At 39.2% G+C, this 16,544-nt stretch overlaps 1 protein-coding gene and 1 long non-coding RNA gene across 5 annotated transcripts in view; one reads left to right on the top strand and one right to left on the bottom strand.

The window, feature by feature from the left end:
* Positions 1-12,004, bottom strand: part of LOC139475861 (uncharacterized) — a 43,516-nt gene extending 31,512 nt beyond the window's left edge. The window contains exon 1 of the long non-coding RNA XR_011654027.1: positions 11,862-12,004. This is a non-coding gene — a long non-coding RNA (uncharacterized lncRNA). The remainder of the gene's footprint in view (positions 1-11,861) is intronic.
* LOC139475859 (tubby-related protein 3-like) overlaps positions 1-16,544 on the top strand; it is a 97,051-nt gene that overhangs the window by 20,465 nt on the left and 60,042 nt on the right. Inside the window, exon 1 of one of the 4 annotated variants that reach the window (XM_071259068.1) lies at positions 12,002-12,702. The exons of 1 other annotated variant lie outside the window; for it this stretch is intronic. In XM_071259068.1, the coding sequence (XP_071115169.1) occupies positions 12,659-12,702 (44 nt within the window). In that variant the 5' untranslated portion in view covers positions 12,002-12,658. Of the gene's footprint in view, positions 1-12,001; positions 12,703-16,544 lie in introns of those variants that run through there. 2 more of the 4 variants (XM_071259072.1, XM_071259071.1) reach the window with 2 other exon arrangements.

Consider the following 16,544-nt stretch of genomic DNA (forward strand, 5'->3'; position numbering starts at 1 on the left):
ATTTAACAACAAACAAACTCTGTTTGGGTCAAAACAAAGAGCACACATTCAAATATACAATAAACACTCCATCTCATAAGGGGTAAGAAGACACGCAATCAAAAGAAGATTTGATCAAACCTAATGTATTCATTTTGATGTTTAATTCTTACATCGTATTGATAACACTCATAACAACTAGGGCGGTCGGGTAGCCTAGTGGTTAAAGCGTTCGCTCGTCACGTCGAAGACCCGGGTTCGATTCCCGACATGGGTACAATGTGTGAAGCCCATTTCTGGTGTCCCCCGCCGTGATATTGCTGGAATATTGCTAAAAGCGGCGTAAAGCCATACTCACTCACACTCATAACAACTTAAAACTGAATTTCAAGTTTAGATAAATGCACACAATTTGTCATTAATCATGTCAAGCGTAAAATAAGTGGGAATATATTAGACAGTCTGAACAAGAGCCTGTAATAGTTGCTGGTCTGCCTGAAATAGTACTGGCAGTGATAATACCAACAGCATTAATCAACTGTTTCCTGTAGAGAATTATTGTAGTTCATCTGTACTTCATTCAGAAATATTTTAAGCTAATGCCAAGATATTTCGGGAAATGTTCAAGAAATATTTCAAGCTTACTTTGACTTTGATCATGCTTATCAAATCTTTGCCAGGGTTTGACATTGTTATTATTGTTGATGTAATATATGTAATCCCGACAGGGGCTCATCAGTCCTAACAAGCAGGTAGTTCACAATTGATCGCATGAGCCTCATGGTGGCTTTCTGTGTTACCATGGAAACCAAACACTTTTTACCCGGTGGAAGATTCCAATATTTTGTCACATGAGTATTCTGCATCGTTTAATCATGGGTGGTATTGATTGAACCAGGACAGTTGGACAGTAATAAGAATCGTAAACACAGCTTGCTGGCATTGCATAACAATGTTTATCTCCATTACTGCTCCATGTCCTGTTGGGTGGGTGGGGCTGTTGTTCCTGCTGCCTTGTCTTCCTGTTTTGTATATAGGGCTGGTGATGGGATGTTTTTACATTAACAGCAGAGATCGTTTTAGTATAGGTTTTTAGTGAGAGAATGCCAATGGAAATATTGATTTATGTTTGGGGCTGTTGTATTGCTCTTCCCAATCAGTAGTTAAAAAAATAGTCTTTGTTCTCAGGCACCGCCCGCATCATCATAAAATTTAATTTGTATTTCTGACAATTTAAAAAAAAAAAAAAAAAAAAAAATGTCCTTAAATATTCCAGTATTTTACTCACCAAGGAATACATTTATGTAGGGAGGCCCTTTCCCAGGTTGATTGTACACAATTGTTTATTGATTTCACAACTGTTTATTGGTTACATGCTAGTTTGAACAACGACAAAAAAAGACACTGGGCCGCACTATATTTTCAAAAAACATTGCCTGAGAACCAATGCTTTTATTTTTTTTAAGCCTTGAATTCTCATGAAGTAACCAATGAGCTTTGTTATTGTTTTGTTATATTTTTAGTTTAACATGTTAAAGTTGAAGTCATCTTCTTTTATGTCCCAGTAAATATTTAGTACTTGTTCATCTACAGTCTTCAGTGTTAGAAATTGGCACTAGTCCCACAGTCCTTGCAAATGCCCAGTAGTTAATGTATCATAAGGACTAGTAGAAATTTGCTATTTATAAGGATTTTGCTATATGTTATCATTATAAGGACTAGTGGACAAAAAACTGGTAGTTTCTATCGCTGAAGATGATAAGCGTTTCTCAATGTGGCTGAAGGTTGACTAAGACATGTCTACAAGAGTTATCTCCCTTACACTGTCTGCCGTCTCCAGAGTGTGACATGCATTGCAAGGGAAACAAATTACATAATTCACAGTGCTGTGATGAGAGCATTGGAACAGCATTAGACAATGTAAGAGACACCAACAGCACTGATCATGTGCTTTTCTAAGTGATCAGTTCAGTTGAGATTAATTTTATCTGACACAAAATGTTGAAAGCTAATATTTGTAAGCAATGGCCTAATTTGTTAAATTTGAATAAACTTTGATCTAGTATGTCATCTTATCATGCTTGTACTACTTAACAGACCCACAAATCTTGGAAACAACAACTATTGTAAAAACTGCCATCTTTAAACTTGAAGGATTACATACAGCATATTCTGTCCAGGAATGGACTTTTACATAGAAAATGTCTTTGTTTTTTATGCCAAAATAATAACTTCAAATCTGACAATTCCACTAAAGCGATAGCAACAGTTTTGTCTTTTATTTACATGTTTGTGTCACGTACAGTGTAGGGACTGTGAAGGTATTATTATTCAAATGCAGTATTTCACATGTAAACATGAACTGACTGCTAGGAAATATATGGGGCCTCTCTGTGTGTGTCTGCAGCAGAGAGGGGAGCTAGCTCGATCTGACAACAGTCGAACACAAATCAGATAAAGAGGGCAATAATTATACAACATACACGATGCCTTCACATCATGCCATGACACCTAGGTAACCATGACAACAACTGTCTTTGCACAGTATCCCTGGGTTTTTAATATGTGAGACTGAGACATGATGGAACTAACATATTCCATATTACCGCATTTGACGTAATAAGTGCCCCGCTCTAATAAGCGCCTGCAGCGACATTTGCAAAGATATTGGCTAGTGAACAATCCTGATTAGCACCCTTTCCGATTGATCAATGAACACAAGACTTATTTATTCGCGTATAATACACACTCGTGTGTTATATGCACCCTTAATTATGGGCAGTTAAATTCTGGAAAAAAACAGTATCTATCTGTCATACATAAACATTTCAGGTTGTCAGCATAAACCATGAAATTTATCTTTCAACTCTTATGAGAGACCCTTATTTCTAATTTGAGAGCGCCCTGGGCGCTTATTACGTCGAATACAGTAACAGTGTTTCCTCTAGACTGATTTTTTGAAATAATGGTGTGGTCCTAAAAAAGACACATGGGTCTGGAATAACAATCCATTAATTCAACATGTGTTTGATTACTTCAAGCCATGTGGCGGAGATGTATTACATTTCCGACCGAGAATAATGCAAATATTTACCAATCAAAGGGCTCGTTAGGTACTGGTAATATATTAGACTTGGACACATTTCAATTGTTGTGGCAGTCGTTAGAGAGTCTGGAATCTGGCATTTCAGCTGACAGACAATGGCAGTTTACGACTTGATTTTATTTATTCATCAGTATCATCGGAATATGATTAAAATACTCCAGTTAAAAACAAATTCATCTGTCTGAGTAGGGTAATCAGTGATTGATAATGGTGTTTACTGGAAGACATACACTGGCAGAGGAAGTTTTGCAAAGTTGTAAGGTGAAGTAACACACAGAAACTGATACATGATACATACCTGATGTATCGCTATACCTGATGATACAAAACACTTAATTTTTAAACTTATCCCATCTCACTCTATGCTCTGAGAAGGGTCAGAGGCATAGAGTGAGATTGGATAAGTATAATAAATATACAATTTACTGTAAAATTCACAAATGTTTAAAGTTATCCCATCTCACACTATGCATCTCATCCTTCTTAGAGCATAGAGTGAGATAGGATAAGTATTATAAAAATACAGTGATCCCTCGCCATAACGCTACCTTCGGGGTCCAAATAATTGATGAGCGTTATAGATGATCAGCGGTTTAACGAAGGTCGAGTCGTAGGTGGTAGATGACCAACAAAACAATATACATGCTCTGCCTACCTAAAACAATCTATGTCGCACGTTTCAGAGTTTCAAAAAAGATTAGAATAGAAGATATTTATGATTCATAGTGTAAAAAAAATAATTATCGAGTATTAATATGCGCTTTAAAAAAAACAACCCAACATATCCCTTCAGCGGATTCGGGTGAATAAACAGGTATAACAAACTTGGTCAATAAAGTATGAAATTTGATATAAAACATCACTAGACATATTGATTTACCATTTAAAATGTATTTCCTGGACTCCAAGGAATTGTTTTATGTGCAGAGATTAAAATTACTGTGTGTATTTTCTCGTAAACTAAGCCAGAAATAGCAATCAGCTGTGCACACGTTTCCTCCCAATCTACTGGTGATTCAGTTAAAACGTATCCAATGATACAACTTCAAAGAATCTTGATGCAATGGTCGTAAGAAATTGTATGTGAAATTATTTTTTTATCAGGAATAATATATACAATTTACTGAAAAATTTACAATCTTAGATTTTTAAATGTAAGAATGGCCCTATCTTAGATATGGCCAAATGTGAGTTTGAAAGGCAGCCTAAGTCATGGAAATCTGCTGTTTGTAATTCGTGTTGCTTCCCCGTCACTGTTGTCATTGACTCAGCACAGATAACAAGGAAGAAACCGTCACGTTTTTCATCTGAAATATACATCATTTTGGAAGTGACATTGCTGCTTGTTTTTAATCTTGAAAGAACAGTGCAATTTGATTGGATGTCTAATTTTAGCATCGTGTCATTGTCTTTCATGCCAGACTGATCAACATAGCTTAGGTGGCAATAGGGTCCAGGATCATAATAGAATGGAGGTATGGTACACTGGATAATTGCAAAGGGATTTGTTTTTGTGTTTTTGTGTTTTGGGTCGCCATCATGTTAAGTTTACTGCTGAGAAAAATGTGTCATAGTCCTTGCATGTGTGAACCCAACTTGTTTAATACATGTATCTAAATACGTTTTGCTAGTGCTGTGGTAAAATATTTTATTCCCAATCGGACATTTTGTATCTCTTGAGACCTACGGTGGGTACCCGGGTAGGGTCGGGTAATAAGGGGGGCGGGGGGGTTCCTGGGTAGTAAATTTAGACTCGTCCAAGCCCTAGGGGTAGCCTTGTGGGTAAAGCAGTCATTCATCATACCCGTACCCAAAATTACAGTTTGGTATCCTTTACTATGTTTTCCCCAGTGACCATGGTGACGAGCAGTCCAGAGTTGCCCTACATCAAGGGAAGGTTACTGGTGTGAGGATTACTAACATGAGAATATCCACACAATTATTTTAACTTCACAAGACTTGCATTGTTATGTTTATGGTAATCAAGGTGAGGGTCAGATGGTCAAATGTCATTATTCTAATTGGAATCAACTGCTGCCGTCAAAACCTCGGAACCAAATTGACATTGATTTCAACACAAGCACAGACAATAAAAGCTTCTACCTGCATGTCAAACAGACTTATGCTTCGATCATCGGCTTGACTTGATGAACGAGGTCTTAATTGATGCCATCTAATCAATGAATTCAATACATCCTGACACAAACAGACGTTGCTCGCTTGACTTCTGCATAGTCAGTTCCGTTGTGGAGGAAAATTACCTTTTGTTTGAATCAATATGTCATTTTGTTGCAATCAGTTGTTTGCATACGACGAGGGGGTAGAGGGCAGTGTGGCTCCCCCTGGCAGCCATCTACAAGAATGACTATCATCGTCGCCCCACATGCCTTATGACATCATCCCATGGGATTGTGGTGCGGTGGGGTGGCTTAGTGGTTAAAGTGTTCGCTTGGCACATCGAAGACCAAGTCAGCGAGCCTGACCACCCGATTCCGCTAGTCATCTCTTACGACAGGCATAGGGGCGGTTGTGTATCCTAGTGGTTAAAGCATTCTCTCATCACGCCGAAGACCTGGGTTCGATTCCCAACATGGGTACAATGTGTAAGCCCTTTTCTGGTGTCCCCTGCTGTAATATTGCTGGAATATTACTAAAAGCGGCGTAAAACCATACTCACTCACTATGACAAGCATAGGTTGCTGAAGACCAACTCTAACCTGGATCTTCACAGGGTGGAACTTAAACAATGTTAAAAGTAGCTCTGGTAGGGTGACATTATTTGCATGTTTATCAGATCGTGATACCATGTTTATCGGATAGATTGTATTATCCATGTGATAATCAATCATGTCTATAACGCTATTATTCTCACCCGGATTTTATCAGGGCTGAAGCAGGTGGGTATGGTTGGGTATAGTGGGCATCACAGGATGTTTGTTAGTTGTTTAACGCCGCATTCAGCAATATTCCACCTATATGACGCCGGTCTATAAATAATTGAGTCTGGACCAGACAATCCAGTGATGACATCATGAGCATCGATCCACACAATTGGGATGCATGCATCAACCAAGTCAGCGCGTCTGACCACCCGATCCCGTAAGTTGCCTCTTACAAAAAGCATAGTCACCTCTCATGAAAAGCATGGGTTGCTGAAGACCTATTCTATCCTGGATCTTCACACGTCGCATCACAAGATAATACAAGACAGTACCGTTCCCACATAAATCGAGGTGTTGAAAGAGTAATGTGTCATGCGTTTTAAGCACATTAGCGATAGAAACTAACAGTTTTAGTCCACTAATCCATATAATGATAACATACAGCAAAACTCTTGAAAAGGAGACCGCCTCTGTGGTCTAGAGGTAGAGCGTTCGCCCGGAGAGCGGAAGGTCCTGGGTTCGATTCCCGCCTGCATCATACCAAAAGACGTTAAAACATTGTTACCCTGTCTTGCACTCGGCAAAAAGGGGCTAAAACAAGGACTGTTCGGCTCGGAGTCAGTATACTGTGTCTGAATAGGGTATTCATGTTAAACTGCGGCATGGTATCTCAGTGAGCTAGCACTATAAATCGGCATCAGTCCGGACTAGTACAAGCAGCCACACACACACACACGTGCAAGCACGTCGCTATATAAGTGCAATAACCTTGGACGCCACGTTAAACCCAATTTCACCTCACCTTAAAAAGGACAAATTTCTACTAGTCCCAATGATACCTTAGCTATTGGGCTGTTTGGGTAAGGACTATAGGACTAGTGAAAATTTCTAACGCTGCACATTTGTGTGGAGACTGGCACAATCTGAATGGACAAAAACATAAACTTCTAAGCTCTCTGCACCCAGGGTGTAACCAAGGCAACGACTAAGATGGTGCTCCTCCCCTGGTGATCTGCTGTAACGAGCAGTATCAACAATGACTGTCTATTTTCGTAAGCTGACGTGCAAGAGGGAAGTCAGTCGGGTATTATTTCCCAATCAGGGATTGATTCTACCTAAGATCCATTAATATCAATATTTCATGTCCCTTCTTCAAGGCTGTAGAATAATTTTGCCTTATCAGCTATTTCCTTAAATTGCTTGTCATGATATGAGTCAGACCCAAGCTATTTGTTTTGATCTAAATATGGGAATTTGTTGCCGTAAGACAGAATTGTTTGGGTTTATACAAACACTGAACTGATGTGTTATGTGTAGGTTTGAAATTATTGATATGTTGGGAGTACTTTTCTTTGAAACATCAGCTTGTCACCGTGGAGACAAGAGATGGCGACATCCCTGTATCTCCAATGGTGAGGTTGCATAGCAAAATTGTCAACAGGACTCTCCATAGATCAATAGATAAAATACCATTGCCATGGTGCAGTGTCAACCTCACTGACAAGATCTGCTCAAGTGAGGGTATCTCTAGTAGGTCGGGTAGCTGGGTGTGGAAGCGCAGCAAGACATTGTGAGGGTGATTGATTATTAAAGAACCGAATGAGGACTGTACTTATTTAACTATCAGCCAAGTAAATTTAGAAAGTATATGCATTCAGAGGAGACTTACTGAGCGAGTGAATGAATGTTGTTTTATTCCACAGTTGACAACATTTCAACTATTCTGAATTCTAATCTAGGAAACGTGAAGAGGGCTTTTTTGAATCAACGATTGAGCATACAAACAAACATGTATCAGTCTGACGTGACCCGTAATGGGATGTCCTCAGATCTTTGTTTAGCGGCAGCGAGAACTAAGATCTGATTTTATTGAGATTGGACATTCATCAACCAAGTCAGCGAGTCTGACCACCCGATCCCGTTAGTCTCCTCTTTAGACCAGCATAGTCGCTCTTGGATCTGTATGTTATGTAGGATAGGCATGAATTTTAATAAACTTGATATTTACTCTGTGCTCCATTTAGTTATATAAAACATTCATAAGTGCAGCCTATTATTGAAAAATGCAACCTAATATTTATGTCTACATCCACCAAGTGCATGTCAATAAAACTCAAATTTGTGTCTGACTAACCCATACTTTTCCACACAAAATCGATTTGTGAACACACTCAATACCTCTAAGTGTTATGTACCACACTAATCTCTGTGTTATGTGTAATTTGTCATGCTTTCTTGGGCTTGACATCATCAAACTGTGGGTACTTTTTACGCAGACTACATACAGTAAATTACAGTTATAACGAACTCAAAGGGACCACTACTTATATTTTGTTATAACCGTAGTTCATTATAACTGTACGGCATATATACAGCAAAAGGACAGGACAAGAAATAGTTTGTTATATCCGTCAGTTCGTTATAATATGTTATAAACATGCTTGTTATAAATGTAGTTTACTGCTTGTTCCTATTACATTTTACAGCAATATGTCGCTTATGAATAATCATGACACAATCATCAGGGATTTGAGATTTTGTTTGTTTAGAGTAGTTTATGTTTTAACTTTGAAATATTAATTGAATCAGGGTGCAACCTGGTTTAGTCTGGCCCCACTAGATATTCATGTCAACATGCACCTTGTGCAAGTTCAATCAAGTTCCATATATCATGCCCTGTATACAGTTAATCAGTGCAAGAGACTAGGTCAAACTGACTTTCAAAAGGCTTGATTTCGGCAGATATGTTGTTTTATCTGATCACCCTGACTAAAATGTAACAACAGGTCACAACTGTGATGTATTCAAAAAGGGGCGGTCGGGTAGCCTGGTGGTTTAAGCGCTTGCTCTTCTAGCCGAAGAAATTTTAAGAGGATGTATTCTTTCCATGGCTGAAGATACAAACGGAAATATTTTAATCATAATCACAACTGATTCTCAAGTATCTTTAGTTTTATCCTTCTTGTAATAAGCAACTTGGTTATCAGTTTGTGTGCACTGTATGATGCATGTTATTACCACTAATACCAGTCAAATAATTGGTCATATGTGTCCGATGCTTTTTGCCTTGAGCTGGTCGTTTGTTTCGTGACATTTCCCTGACTCCATGGACAAGCCGTAACCTTCCTTTGTCACTCGTCAACATCACTATGATGTCGCCTGATAGTGTTTCTAGATCGAAAGTTTGGGGGCAGTCAGGAAAAGGTTTGGATGGGGCTGCCTCTGTTGAAATCTTTCCAGTTTGTCTAGGTTAGGCAGTCTTTTAGTAAATGGATAAATATGTTCATATGTACTTTTTTTTTATTCACTTTCTAACATGAAGGGGGTGGTGGGCCAGCCTAGTGGTCAAAGCTCCACTCCACTCCACTCCACTCCACTCCACTCCACTCGTAAGAGGCGACTAACGGGATTGAGTGGTCAGTCTTGCTGACTTGGTTGATGCATGTGATCGATCCCAATTGTGTGGATCGATGCTCATGATATTAATCACTGAATTGTCTGGTCCAGACTCGATTGTTTACAGACCGTTGTCACATAGCTGGAATATTGCTGAGTGCAGAGGTAAACAAACCAACAACCAACCAACCATTCCATTCGTTATATAACACTAGAGTGTGGGTGAAGAAAGTATATGAAATAGACATGTATTTAGTAGATTTATTCGACAGATTTATCAACCTCAGGACACACAGCACTGTTTGTCTTTACTGAGCTCTATTTCATTGACTGGAGATAGTGGGTTTGTCATTCTGAAAATACCCGGCTCTGTTATCTACTCTGCTATTTATCCCGGTTTAGAAAAGAAAAAGATTTACTCTAAAAAATCAATAAATCATCTCAATCCTGAAAAAGCAATTTACCATGGTTTGTATAAGACAAATATGTCTACATTTGAAATCTGCCTCCTTACCTATTAACATTTAATAAAATCAATCAATCTCGCTGACCTGTATGATCAAGTTGCCATGGCAAGATAAATATTTTATTTTTGTGATATTTCTTGTGAAATTGAGACTTTAAAAGCACATATTTATATACCGGTATGTAAAACACATCAGGGTGGTTGATATACGATGAGTGGGAGGCATTGAAATAGCTGGAACAAGGCATGTTAACTTAGTTGTACGAATGATTGAACATGTACAGGGTGCATGATATTTGATGTAATTGTCTCAAGTTAAGAAAGTGATTTTTATTCAGATACAAATGAAGCAATTCAGTTAGAACTCAAAATTTCAAAAAATTAAACATGAAAGTCAAGGGGTCCAAGTCATTACCTTAATGTTAACAGTTTCCGATTTAGGGGGCACGAGATACTTCAGGGTCCCCAGTACCCCCTAATTTCAGCACTGCAGAATTTGTTTTAAGGATGATAAATGATGGAAATTTAATACAGAATCTTTAAAGGAGGCATGGCAGTTTCTAATCAGGCTTTTGTAATGAACATAAAACCTTTGACTTTTGTTTTTTAAATCTAATTCCCAAACACTTTAATTAATACAATGAATTTCTAGAATAATATGCTAATTTACATTTCCTTCCTGGACTATCAGACTGTAAGATCGATTTTTCTTAGAAATATGTTTGAAATATCTCTAGGTTGTACTGCTTATCTACAGATGAATGACTGGACATTTTAGACATCTAGATATCTATTCACATTCTTATCTGTATGCAGGCATGTTAAAGCATGTTATAAACAAGGAAGTTGCCTCACTTAAGACAAAAATAATGGCTGACTCCGAATGTACACGATGTATGCCTTCTATATGTTTACAAGAAAGCATGACGTTCCCCAAATGGACGTCTTCCATAGGTTGACACAAATGAGATTGACCCCAAATGTTGGACATTTGTACAGTTTATGACCCTTTCTAAATGCTCGTCCTATTCTTTGATAACCTATCCCTAAGATATATCTACTGCATGTCCAAACCAGGTTCAAACGTAATTTCCGACCACAATGCATTAGGGGCTGGTCACATGACCCCTTTTAGAAACCATTATAGTTATAGATATATAGAAAGCTCTTAGAAATGTGCATTTGACAGTATCCCTAAAATAAATCAACACTAAAAAATAATAACTTTATAGCCATTTGAGGTTATGAAAAAATATGACATTTTGGTGTCTGTCAGTTACCCCTTATGTTTCAAGACCATTGTTGAAAACCCCTAACAGTATGGTATCTGCAGAAAGAGCAGACCCTGAGCTGTAATCTCAATACAGACAAAGAAATGCCAGGGGGGAAAAATGGTACAAAGAGTAAAAAAAATTAATAATAATAAAAGTCCACATGCAAAAATTTAACGTGGCCGAAATGTGCGCAGAACATTTGCCCAAGCTACATACCGGTATACATTTTTAAGATCTTTATGGTATTACTTTTGTGACTGCATACTTGAAATTTGTAATTCGATTTATCTTAAGGGATTAATTTCAGTTCATTCATACAACCCTAATTTAAAAAATATTTGTTGTAAGCCCCGGCTGTCCTTAGGATCATATGAAGTATAATTTTATGTTATAATAAAAACAAAAAAATATTAATTTTACCATAATTTTTAGTGGTTTTCCTAACCCTGCCTAAAGATGTTCATTTCTTTTCATTTCCTTCTGTTTATTTTTTGTGACTTTCTTGATTCTCTTAAACATTTTTAATTAATATCTGTAATATTTGATTTATAGATATCAGCATTTCATAGATAATAAGTTAATAAACACAATATCTCAATTATTTGTGTTCCAGCAAGTAGCAAAAATCAATCGAATTATTTTACAGTATATGGAAATCATTACTTTTACAAAGTTAGATATGTCCACATGACGTGCAAACGAGTAGTGATATAAGCAAGTTAACACCTTCCAGCTGGCATGTTATAAACAAGTCTTACTTGTGTATCCCATGGTGTTGAGGACAATGCCACACTTCGCTGGCCCTAGGTGAGTGTGGACACAACGTCGCAGTTCTGCCTGGCCGAGCACCAGCCGATCACACTGTCTATACACTTGGTCACACGGACAGTACAGTCTGATCGCACACATTCACCTGTAGAGGGAGCTACTGGTGACAGGGACTTGTTGTGAGAGGCAATAAGATTAGCAGAGGAGGGAGGTTTCGTGAGCATAATCTGTTAACGAAGAGTGTTAGGTTATCACTGTGATTGAGAGCTGTGTCAATATGGACAGATGAGAAACTGTGGCTGGGGAAGTCGGCCTGACTCAGCTTGCTTCATAGCAGCAGATAAACGTTGCTAAACAGTCACGCTAACCCTTTGTGTGCGACAAGAAGGAAGTGTGCTTCTCAGATGGGAGAGGTGTCGGTGTGTTGACCTGAAGTGGGTTAAACTTATATTGCGGAATCCGCCATTGTAGTGTTCATTGACGACGATCAGGAAGTGGGTGGAGAGGGAGAGAGAGAGAGAGATAGCGTACAGCTTGGGCAGGTTGAGGTCTAGGAGAAGGATTGTTGTCACCATCAGAGAGCTGATCAATATGTGACAGAGTGCGCAGTGTCTCAACTCCTCTCGTTGTGAACTGGTCGGCACATACCAGCTGCAGACACTGAGCAGACACACTCACAGACAGACAGACGGACAGACAGACCCCCATCACGGGTATTGACATGACCTGGAGGCCAATGTGGCTGTAATGTCATTTATCTGATGTAGAACAGTGGGATACCATCAACATGGAGCCAAGCTTCAAGCTGGATAAGTGGACTTACAACATGAGGTAGGCAGATCTAACATCGTCACATTCGGGTGGATTGTGATCAATGGCCACAAAGACACACGGTAGATAAATCCAGACAATCGGGTGTTTTAGGGATGGAAGAATTTATAACAGAAATATTTCCATTTATTTTTTTGTAGTTCTTGTTTCACAGATGAATGAATGGTTTACAGAAGAAGTGTTTAATCAGAATGTCAGAGGTGTATTAACTGGAGTAGGTGTTCTAGAAAAAGTGTTTAATCAGAATGTCAGAGGAAAGGTGTTAACTAGAGTAGGTGTTCTGAGGATGTGATAGCGAAGTAATAAATACTCTGAAAACTTACTAATTACTGGAGATTGTTTGGCAACCAGATGGCCGTCAGAACCTCAGTTAACACTGCAGTTCCATTGTGTTGGATTTGCAGCTGCAGTACTGATTGTTCTGTGTGTGAAGGTAGATGGAGATTGATAGGTGTATGGTACAGTTCCACTGTGTCTGGCAGGTCCTTGTGTTGGCAGATAGCGGGGATGGATGGGTTGGGCTTATCCACCCCATCTTGATCATTGATAGGTTGGTTGTCCAGTGAGGTCTATTATGTATCTATTATTCTATTGTGAAAGAGTTGCAGGTCCAGTGCTGAATACTGAAGATACAAATTGGTAGGGTGGAGGCAGTGTTACCATCAATTTTTATTTTCATTTGTCTGTTCAAAATGTAGGTGTTGGATAGACACATGATAGAGATACTGATTAGTAGGGTGGATATTTTCACGTTTTCCAAAAATCTGCTTAATGGTAAAAGTGATAGTCCACAAGGTCACCAGACCTTCCTGAAATTTGCTGGCCTTCTACTATCAGATTTATGGTGTTCATGAACCCTTGGCAGGTCGCCAACAACCTGTTCGTGGTGAGTAGGTGGATCGGGTGGCTGTCTCGGTGTCTTGGTTGGTTCCATGTCATTTACCGCATTGCTCATAATATCAATCATTGGTTTGTATAGCAGGAATATTGATAGCTACAGTATTTAACAACCAACAAAACATCAGATTTTGCTGATTTTCGAAGTGCTCTCCTATAAAAGCCTAACACACACATATATGCATTTCCACCAAAACCGTTGTGAAAACATGTGATTTCTCCCCAGCAGACGAAAAAAATTGACAATAATGACAAAAAGTAAGGGGACTGATGAAATGATGGTGAAGGCGTAATGTCGTTAAATGTCTGAAGTTAATTTTGGGCATGTAGATCAGTATCTGGTGTGTCCACCATGTTGGTTGGTCGATACATGCACCACACATTTCTGGCATGCTGTTGATTAACTTGCATATGGTTCTCCTTGGACTTTCCCGCAATTCCGCCTGGGAGTTACCCCAAGCTGGGCCTTGGAGGGTGCAGGGTCTCTCACGTACACTCTCTGCCCGGGGACATCCCACGGAAACACTTTTATGGACATGTAAGGAGATTTAGCAGGCCAGTCCAATGTCCGTATGCCTTCTTATCGCAGATGATCGATGACCTCCCGGACACGATATGATCTGGTACTGTCATCTTCAAAATTTTGGCCGATAATTCAAATGAATGGAACAACTACAGGCTGCAAATAGTCAGCAACATATCATTGGCCAGTCAAATGTTTGTTAACATTATCCAAATCAATTCGCCTGTCATGTGTGATAACACCCCACACTATGATACTTCCCACCCCTTACTGATCTGGTCAAGAATTGTTGCCCTGGCAAACCGCTTGCTGCTACGTCTCCAATAACTTTGCCATCTGTGAATCGGAGGATAAACCTTGAATTGTCTGTGAATATGGTGTAACACACTTGGCGCACATCCTGTCCCCATTGTTGCCTAGCCTACCCCAGTTGCTGTCAGCTATGGTAAACTGTTTGGGTCACACCCTTCACAGGACGCCTTTATTTTCAGGCGGCCTGCATTGAGCCATATTTTAATGGTTGATGCTGAATTCACCTTTCTGTTATTGTACAGAATTCTCTGTTGATGGAAGGAGCAGATTTGAATTTATTTCATATTACAATTAATGAAATGAGCAATCTTGTCTGGGTGTCGTTGTTCAGGCCTGCCACGCCAGGTCTCATTGCGGCCCCACCTGTTTGACTTTGCTTGTCCAGCAGTCGAGAAGTTACACTTTTTGATTTCCCAAATAATTACCATATTCGACGTAATAAGCGCCCCGCTCTAATAAGCGCCCACGGCGATATTTTCTAATATATTGGCAAGTGAACAATCCCAATTAGCACCCCTTCCGATTAATCAATGTAAACAAGACTTATTTATTCATGTATAATACGCACTTGTGTGTTATATGCACCCTTAATTATGGGCAATTAAATTCTGGAAAAATATATCTGTCGTATATATTTGTTCAGGCCGTCAGCATAAACAAACCACTAAATTTATCTTTCAACTCTGTTTTTTCCACCAAAATAATATTCTAATAAGAGCCCCCTATTTCTAATTTTGAGAGTGCCCTGGGCGCTTATTACGTCGAATACGGTGGCAACTTGTGATATTGAGCCCCCTCTGTCATCCCCGATTTACCATGCAGTCTGTTCATAGGGTCTCGGAGGCATTTTTATGTGTGTTTAGCTCAATGCATTAGTGATTGTGACTTCCCCTATACTTTGGCCTCTGTGTGCTGTTCATGCATGATGTACAATTTCATTGTGATTAGATGCTGCATTCAGGTCTAACACCACGGTATTGTAAATAACGTCAGTGATTGTATTTGTATTTTGTTTGTCCAAAAAGAACCATGGCCTACAAGTACAGAATAAACTGAAGACCTCAGTGATAGCTACATTCAAATCATTAGTTCCCTTATATTTTGTCAGTTGTATATGATGTTTCCTGTAGACGAAAACAGAGCAGAATTGTAAAGAGCCAAAGAGAATACAAATGAGAGTAGTAGACCTGGTAAAGGTCCCTCGTGGACCAGTTGGGTTATGTGTTATTGATGGCAGCATCAAATGGCATCCATTTACTGACCGATATATTGATGTTGTGGAGTTAGATACATCTGTGTTAGTTCTGACCTATTTACTCCCCGGTGTTGATTGTGTTTATTATGGAAACACGAGTTGCGCCACAACTGTGACTCATGCACAATATTAAGCAAGACAGGATCACAGTTTAGCCCTTCCCCTAATCCCTCCCTCGATGCCTCCCATGATCCCTCCCCCTTGTGTTCATAGTTTGGGTCAACATTGTCATTAGACATAATACAGTGTGGGTAGATCCGGAGATACATGATGATCAGTCAACAGTGCTATGTTATGCTATTTAACATAGCATTACGCTGATAGAACAAGACCCCCTCACTGAGGGGACTTAATATTTAAGTTCAACGAAGATTGGATCTTTGGTGTCTGCTCACTGAGGATGGATTTGGATGGATTACCACCTGGGAACGCTAGCTTCCAACTTCGACCTGTTCGTTTCTCATCTTTCGATGGTGGGAGGAATCGATGCTCATGCTGTCAGCCACTGGTTTACTGCTTTGGGACCCGAGAAGATCCTGGGTAGAATAGGTCTTCAGCAACACATGCTTGCCATAAAAGGCGACTAGTCTTGTCATAAGAACGGCTTACGGGATAGGAGGGTCAGGTTTACTGACTTGGTTGATGCATGTCATTGAATCCCAATTGCATGGATTGATGCTCATGATATCAATACTGGATTGTCTGGTCTTCGACTCAATTATCTACAGACTGATTTCATATAGCTGGAATATTGCTGAGTGTAGTGTTAAACAACAAACAAACAAACAAAAATTGCTTCTTCAGACAATCATAGCAGTACAGTTTCATCTTGTTGACAAAAGTGTTCACTCACTC

This window comes from Haliotis cracherodii, unplaced genomic scaffold (genome assembly GCF_022045235.1).
Source record: "Haliotis cracherodii isolate W230 unplaced genomic scaffold, xgHalCrac1.p SCAF_3, whole genome shotgun sequence".
Lineage (NCBI taxonomy): Eukaryota > Metazoa > Mollusca > Gastropoda > Lepetellida > Haliotidae > Haliotis > Haliotis cracherodii.